Genomic DNA, 8,513 nt, shown 5'->3' on the forward strand with positions numbered 1-8,513 from the left:
GCTCTAGAATACGCGTGATCACAGTGCAAGTCGGAGGAAATTTCTTTGACGAAAAATTCCCCCAACCAGAACGGGAATCGAACCCGAACACCCGGCATGTTAGTTATGACGCTAACCACTCGGCCACGGGAGCACAACTCCGTTACATGCACTAATTACCGTAATTTGCTCTGAGGAAACATGAGAGAAAAATGTGAGCTGAGGGGGAGATGTGATATCGCACTGGTCTTTTTTTACGCGGGTACCGCGTAAAAAAACCGGTTTAATTGGAAAATTCGAGTATAAAAACCGCGTTAATTGGAAAATCCGCGTAAAAAACCCGCGTTAATTGGAAATTCCGCGTTTATTGGAAAAACCGCGTAAAAAAACCTCGTAAAAAAACCGCGCAAAAAAAACCGCGTATAAAAACCTGGGTGTATATTCATAGCGTTTTAATTAAACACTGAGTACGCAGGGAGCAGCAGCAATTACGATCAAAACAAACGAAAGCGTAAAACTCTGCAGGATGCAAACAACCGTTTCCGTCTGCTTGTTGGGCGAACTAAATCCTAAACAAATGATCTAATCTCTCTGAGCGAAATAAATAAAGTTCTGGGATGCCACATGTTTTTTTTTTTCTCCAATTTATGCGATGAAAATCTGAAATATCTGTAAATATGTGCTAGTTTTTGTAAAACTGGCCAGTTTCGTTTATCATTTGCAACCAATAATGTTTTGTTACTATTTTAAACAGCCTGCAGCAGGAATAAAAGGTTGTGGCAAAAGTTAAATGTCTGCAAATTCGTGAACATATGTGCGAATGTGGCATCTCTGATCAGACTTGGCAACCAGCAGAATGAACGCCTTGTCACTTGCTGTTCATCCTCTCATTTTATGTAAAATGAACCTCTCACGGCATCCGATGCGACTGTAGGAATAGAGTGAGGAGAGTTGCGTGATGGTGATGTGACAATTGTCATCTCACCTCACACGCCGCGTAGAATCAGGCCGTTCATTTTCACCGTGAAGTGTATTCGAGAATCAGGCCCAGTATTTTTCCGTTCAAATCGAGAATAAACTTTGCAACAATGATGGGTGAATGTTTTCTGTCTCGAATAAAGTGAGGCATAAACGGAAAATAGGTGGGTGAATTTTATCTGAGAATGAGTGTTATTGAACGGATTTCGATGCAATTTTGCCCATACCTGCCGATAGCTATCATACGCTCGATGCTATCGAATTGCTTGGTATCTATAATGGTAAAATAGGGCTAACGAGCAAAATTCCTATCGCCTCGATTTCTATATTACTGCCCGATATTGGTAAAAATAGTCACCAAGCTATCAAAATCCAGCTAATCGTAATTTGCCTTTAAACGATTCCTCGTACTTGCCTTACTATTTTTTAGATCATTTGGACATGATTTACTGAGTTTGTGTTGAGATGTAACTGAAGCAACAATCATATTTGAACTGATCAGTCGACTGTTCAAACCATCTTCATTCCAACATACAACCTTTACCTCTATCATACACACAAATCACACACCTCAAATATTGACATTTATTCAACCGCTGTTTCACGTTTTAAAGAAGGCATTCTCTACTAATCTCACAAATCATCATACATCATTTTGTATAGATTCAAATCATTTTATCATTAGAGCTCAAATGTTCAAGCCTTATGGTAATAATCATAGATGTAAATAAATTTCAAACTTTTAATTACTTTCAGTCAGTCTGTTACCATGTTTCACCAGCGACTGCATCACCAAATTCGATTTTGCTTACAGTATCAAACAATAAACATTCATGTAATTTCTAGTCAAAGTCTGGTTTTTTATTTATTATACGAACTGTTTCATAAAGCCAAAGTGTCTTCATAATGTGTCGAAATTACACTCAGATATTCTTTGTATCAACCTACGAAAACAATTTGGAACAGTTGCTCATCTCTTCTTCTGAACTCTACACATCAGTATACTAAAAATAATAGTAAGCGATAACTATGAATAAAATTTCTGCTCTTGAACTCGTCCGATGCGTTTACGACCCATCTCACAAGAAGTATAATTTCTTCTCCAACCATGTGTTGGGAGCCTGGTGCAGATGCTGCCCCGCTAGGGTGGACAACTTACGGGCATACTGACACACCGCCGGTACGCCAACCGTACCAGACCAATTGTAGTACATGTGGGTCTGCTTGAACGTGTACAACTGCAACCGGTCGGCACTCAGTCCGGACTCATCCCGCAGGATGTTGTACGAGGTGGGAGAAACAGTTCCTTGTCGGACGCTTTGAGATACCAGGTAAAAGTCGTTTCTGTAAGGAACAAAAAAAAAGCAGGTATAAGGGAACCACGTTTCGCAGTCTTAAATGGTCACATTCTTACCTCTCCGGGAGAGTGATAACGTCATCGACCACTGTTCCGGGGTTTGGATTTCTTTTCCTGTTGAACAAGCGGGTGTTGATGCGCTTGTTGACAACGAAGAAGGTGAGCTTGGATTGAAACTCCTGTCCTTTGTACGCTGCCACCAACTTTTCTTTGATCGCGTTAACTTCGTGTTCGTGAACATAATTCAAGTCACCCTCGCCAACGCCATCACGATAGATAATGATACGCTGCGGGAGACATTTGAAGCTGTTCTGATACGCTCGGATGGCTTTGATGACATTAAGTGACATGTGATCGGACAGCTCCTCTCCGTTGCCGTGCTGCGTAACCGTGGAATAATATTTTGGGTGTTTAATGCCCGCGCCGTACATGGAAGCAACTAACGCTCCAAAAGATCTGGATTTGTCCTTTGAATCGCGGCAAACATCAAAACCCAGTACCATCACCGATGACAGAGGGCTCTTCAAAACCCATGGAATGCCACCGAGCTTACAGTTCATTTGTATTGCAACCTTCGTGGCAACCGACATCAACGTGCGAACGTTACCACCTTTCGGGGTAATTGTTCGTGTTTTCAGCACTTGTGTCGGAACAGCTCTTTCGACACAGCACTTCTTTTTGATAGCAGCATACCGGTCCTGTTTGTCATTGGTGACCAAACACACAATCAGCTGGGGGTCCCTCTGGACGATTTGATTCAGGTGATCCACATAAACCATCGGTGTATCATTCGGAATGGAAACCCGTCTCGGGTTATCAATCTGGAAGTGCATGCCACCTGCAACCTGCTTGAGACATTCTATAAAATCGTTAATTAGCCTTTCGCTGCCGCTTGGGACTACAACGACCCAATTGGATAGGGCTACTGTCAAATACATCGGATTGTTGCGGAACGCCATTTGCCATTCGGCCATATCACCTGCCTGACATTGACTGAAAGCGGTAAGAAAAAAAACTTGTTACGTTTTATCGCTCAGCGGAATGATATGGGAATACTCACTATTGTGCCTGCTCTGGATGGAAGAAGATAGTTTCCGGTGGCAAAACTCGAGCCGGAACCTCTACCAGGCGTCTGTCCAGCTCGGTTTTCCAAAACTTGAAGATTTCCGAACTATCCTTAGATTGTTGCAATCTGCGGTTGAACGCTTCCAATCGCTCGATACGTCTGTCCGGGGTTAGGCGAGTGTGGTCGGCCATAGCGCGCATCAAGCTAAAAAAAGGAACAATCCACATTAAAAGTTAATACGGCTATCATCAAATGCATGCGACTTACTGAAAATCTCTTCGCATCTCATCCGTGATTCCGGTAACTCTTGACAGCTCCGGTACCAAATAAATAAGTTCTGGCATGCCAGCGCGAATGTCTCTGGGCTTCGAGCGGGACACCAACATGGGCTGACGAGGATCTCTGATCGTCACATTGTATCGCTCTTTGAAATAGTCCATGAAGGAAATGGGTCCTTTCTTGGTTTCGAATGTGCTCGCCGGGCTAACATTGAAATCAACGTCCGAAATTGTGTACGTGTTGTTTTTACCATAAGTCGTCATAACGACGGTACCGAGGATCATTCGTTTGTAGTTATCCTTAAAGTGGCCCCTCTGATTCATACATTGCTCGAACATCGAATAACAGGTATCCGTGCGCATAACTCTGTGGGTTATCTCGGCGCACATGAGCACATCTTGCTCGTGTTGTCGAATACTGGTGACATAACCAGGATAAAGTTCAATGCCGTGCTGTCTAATAGCTACTCTTGCGTCCGGATCGAAGAAGCTACGACCGATCATTTGTAAATTTAATCCGCCCATTGCCTTGCGGTTGATAAGGTTGAAAATCAAAAACGATGTCTCGTTTGTACCATCGATCGCGCCAACCCTTCGCACTGTGATAGTGTACTCCACTTCGGTCGTCTTGTCCTTCGTGGTGAATTCGACCTCATCGCTGAGCTTATTTCGCGTAAATAATTGCGTACCGTCGAATAAATATCCTCCGATTGTACCCTTCAGATTGTACATCAGAGAACTCATCTGCCTCGAAGTTTCGACCGTGGGATTGAAATCCACACGATACTGGAAAATGCGTTCATCATCATGACGAACCACACGGAAGTAATTGGTCTGCAGCATGACTTGCGTTCCCGAACTTCCCTGCTTGGAAACGGACATATCCGAACGGGTACGAACGATTTCCGGAATGAAGCGATTTCCACGCGATCCACCTCGTCCGCCACGTCCACCTCCTCTACCACCCCTTTGACCGTCACCACCACCACGTTCCGACGAACTGTGTGCTTCCTGTTTCAATGCCGCTACCTCAGCCGTCAGTGACGGTGGCGAGGATCGCTCCCCGTCGCCACGATGCGTCGAATATGGCCCCGACGATCGACCACCAGCTGGCTGCTGGAACTGTTGCTGCCTGTGCTGGAAATTACCAACCTGGCCCCGATGTTCGCCTTCTTCCGGTTGACCACCAGCAGCTCCAGCAGTGTTGCGTCCGTTGGAACGTGACGGACCCTCGCCTGGTGAGCCAGAGCCAACGTATCCGCGGGAACGCGCCCGTGCACCATTTTCGCCGCCGTCCTGTGGGCTGCTTCTTTCCGCCATTTTGTGTTGGTAATGTTTGTCTGGAAATAGAGCAAAAAAATAAATTATCAGTTTTTTACGTTCAAATGTAACAGCTTTTTTACAAGAAAAAGTTCGATTATTCTCACCTTTCATTGTGATGCGAGATAAAAAAGAATCTCCTTTAATCGTTTACAGAACGTCTAATGCCACACTAGCTTCTACATCCACAAAAACTGAGGTTTTATATACAAGACACCTCCGGAGGCAAACGTTTGAAAATCGTTACCTGATTTTCACAGGTATTTATCTACAGTCAGCATAGCCGACAGTCCAATAACTTCAAAAGTGATGATCAATTCTTACAAGAACGCAAACTTTCAACAGGAATTTTGTAGTCAAAATAAATTACGTTTAGCGTCGGTTCCGTTCGAAGGTCAACTGACACTGAACCAGCTGAGAACAAAAGGTTTTTATATTTCTCTCTGGGATTCTCTCTTGGAGAAGCTGTTGGGGGGTCTCAACCACTCAATTTGATCATTTCAAAAGTAATGTGATGACAAAAAAACAAAAAAGTTAATAGTAGCAATTCGTTCACTATTTCCCAAAATTCGTATTTATACAATATCCTTCTGAGGCATATATATTTTTGACGTCAATTAGGTCAAAACCAGTTAGGACACCATGAGGTTACTAGAGATTTCAAAATTTACCGACGCATAAAGTTTTCATTTGAAAATCGAGATCATATATGGCTCTAAAAACCACTCATTTTCTCAATACTTACTGCGTCTTCTTAGTAAAACATCAGCTTGCTTAAGGTAGGTTCAGAGCTCTCGCGAACGTTAAAAAACACTTTTTTGTTCATGACGAATTTCATATGCCAACTCCACTGGCCGTTCGACAAAGTTTTAGATCTTATTAAAATATGAACTTTCGTCGAAGACGTCAACTTTCTACTCTTATAGTTTCTGGAATATAGGGCATTTTTGTATGGAGACCCCTGAAAAAAATAATGTTTTACTCGTAACATTTTTGTTTCTGAATAGAAAAAAGTTAGCAGAGCTTGTAAATCACGATAATTTATGCATACAAATGTTACGAATCGAACATTAATAGTAATTTTGTTGTCGTTCGAAAAGCTTTTTCCCTGTAAAAGTGCCCATCTTCCGATGTATGGGTACTTGTTGGAAATTGTATGGTCATTCATATCTATTTTTTTCAGAATTTAAAAAAAAAATCTGCACGAGTCGAAAAACTTCGTTGCTTCGTGAACAACTGTATATTTTATTCGCATTACTTTATTGAAGCTCAATGTTTATTTACCTCACGTGTGCTGGCGAACTTTTAATATGAACGTGAATGTGAACAAGAATATTCTATCCCCCACGATTTTCTGAGTTGTTGATCGCAGTGGTGCTCGCCGTGAAATAATCGTACTATTTCACCACCTGTTTAAGTTCACGTTCACGTTAAAAAAAATCCTGATATTCCCTGATTTTTCAGCACTTTTCCAGAAAAATGCCAGAAACAGACTAGTAATGAAATGTTCTACTAGTTCTATAGCTCTACTGCAATCAAAAACCACGGTTGACTACTGAAATATTTTGTTTAAAAATTAAATTATTATTAACTCATAACATTAAATTATTAATAGTGTTTTGTTTATTTTTATTTAATTGACAGTTACTCAGTAGAGTAGTGCGGGGCAAAAGTGCGCATTGGCCTTTTTGAAGCAAACGAGCATAAAAAATTCAACAACTCACACATATAAACAAGATACTTTTCATGAAAGTAGCAAAAAGTTATGAGGTAAAAAGAGTTTTGCGATGTTTTGATCTATTTTTTTAAATTTTAGGGATGACGATTCACTTACCTAATATAACTAGAAAGATCGAAACTACACTACAAACTACATTCTACAGTCGATGGTAGTGCGTATTCGTTTTTGTGAAAAAGATCAAGATCGTTTTGCTCTAAAAAAAATTATAAAACGTTTTCAACCAAATTTTCAACGGGACCCACAAGAAGAAAACTGATTTGAATAAATACACTCCAGAAATGCTCAAATGGCCTAAAGAGGCTTCGGGAGGGAGTCTCGAAGCGTCGGATTGCAGCAGACCTCGGTATTTCAGAATCAGCTCTGAGGAAGAGGCTCATATCAGTAAGCGATTTATGTTTTAAATCTTCTTTTATTGACATTTCTACTTCTGCTGATATGTGCCATCGAGCACCTAGGGCGATTCAGACAAGTATTTACGAGTGAGCACTCTGAGGATCTGGCAAATCACTGCAGAGCACTGGACAAAGCTTTCTATGGTATGACTCTCAAAGATTTACGGCGTCAGTATCAGGATTAATGCGTCTTAGCCTGCATCAGATTTATATGTCAAAAAAGAAATTATATAACGCAAATATAGATTATGTACATAAAAATAATTTCTGTGGGAGTTTGAGTGTTCCAAATGATTTATTTGAATATATAATTGTGGGTGGGACGAAGTTCGCCGGGTCAGATAGTTTGTTATTAAAAATAATTGTTTCAAATGTTGGACATTTTCAGATATCTTGTCAGTCTCCTCCCTCTCAAAAATTTCCACTTGGTATGTTCGACCACCAATTCCACCAATAAAACATCATACAACACCCCATTTTGTATTAAAATAGGTTTTTGTCCAACTGCAAACAAAACTCGAGAAATGCTCGTACTACGTTTTGAAGGTAATATATATAGTTACAGTTTGGTAAGCAAACTGAATTTCATTTGCTTTTATTTCAAAAGTTATTGGACAGTTAGGTGCGCACCTTTGCCCCGCACTACTTTACTCATAATTAACCAGTGATAAATCATGATGAAAAAATCATTGCAGTTCATTCGCCTCTAAAACGAAGAACAGTCTTTCTTTAACTGTATCCAGACTAGGATTGAGTGATTTTTAGAAAAAGATCGATCTTGACGGATCCATTTTTTAAACGGCGTAGGGATCGATTCACGGGAGCACAAATATTGTGCTCCCGTGGTCGAATGGTTAGCATCCCACACTATCATGCCGGGGGTTCGGGTTCGATTCTCGTTCTAGCCGGGACATTTTTCGTCAAAGAAAATTCTTCCGACTTGCACTGTGGTCACGCGTATTCTAGAGCTTGCCACTCCAGAGTAGAGATGGGCGAGCGCTCACGAGCAGTTCCCCTGGCCGATCTCGCTCATTTCGACGGGACATTGTCATCAAGAAAAATCGCTTTGCCTTTCCTGACTTCCGGTCATTTTTGAAGCAAAGCATGGTTCAACTCGATCAATTATCAACTATACCGAGATAGAACTGAATCTGAGATTCCGGATGCAAAGTCATTAAAGCTTCATGTTAGGACAGCACGAGTTTTTAGCGACGCCCCACAAATCACGCATATCTGACTTTTAATGTTTACGCAACTTTGAAGATTATGATATGATAATATATAATTTTCCCCAGGACGTGTTACGATAAAAACGATTCTATTATTCACCCAAAGAAAACACGCACATTTCTGTGTGGAATGCAATAAACTGAAAAGAAAATGACCAGAATCGCACAGCCTG

The 8,513-nt window shown here is 41.2% G+C and overlaps 1 protein-coding gene across 1 annotated transcript; it reads right to left on the reverse strand.

Moving 5' to 3' along the window:
- Window positions 1-1,793: 1,793 nt before the first annotated feature.
- On the reverse strand, window positions 1,794-5,384 carry LOC129764299 (protein aubergine-like). Its single transcript, XM_055763250.1, has 5 exons — window positions 5,086-5,384; window positions 3,648-4,998; window positions 3,375-3,584; window positions 2,372-3,307; window positions 1,794-2,301 (listed from the first exon to the last, which is right to left on the reverse strand). The coding sequence occupies exons 1-5, from the start codon at window positions 5,090-5,092 to the stop codon at window positions 2,037-2,039; spliced, it is 2,769 nt and encodes a 922-aa protein (XP_055619225.1). The 5' UTR covers window positions 5,093-5,384; the 3' UTR covers window positions 1,794-2,036.
- Between the last annotated feature and the right edge of the window lie 3,129 nt (window positions 5,385-8,513).

This window comes from Toxorhynchites rutilus, chromosome 2 (assembly GCF_029784135.1).
Source record: "Toxorhynchites rutilus septentrionalis strain SRP chromosome 2, ASM2978413v1, whole genome shotgun sequence".
Taxonomy (NCBI): domain Eukaryota; kingdom Metazoa; phylum Arthropoda; class Insecta; order Diptera; family Culicidae; genus Toxorhynchites; species Toxorhynchites rutilus.

Bases quoted from the DNA above. Each gene is read 5' to 3' on its own strand.
- LOC129764299 (XM_055763250.1), bottom strand. The intron at 3,585-3,647 runs GTAAGTCGCATG...TCCTTTTTTTAG, and splicing joins GAGATGCGAAGAGATTTTCA to CTTGATGCGCGCTATGGCCG. The intron at 3,308-3,374 runs GTGAGTATTCCC...TACCGCTTTCAG, and splicing joins CATCCAGAGCAGGCACAATA to TCAATGTCAGGCAGGTGATA.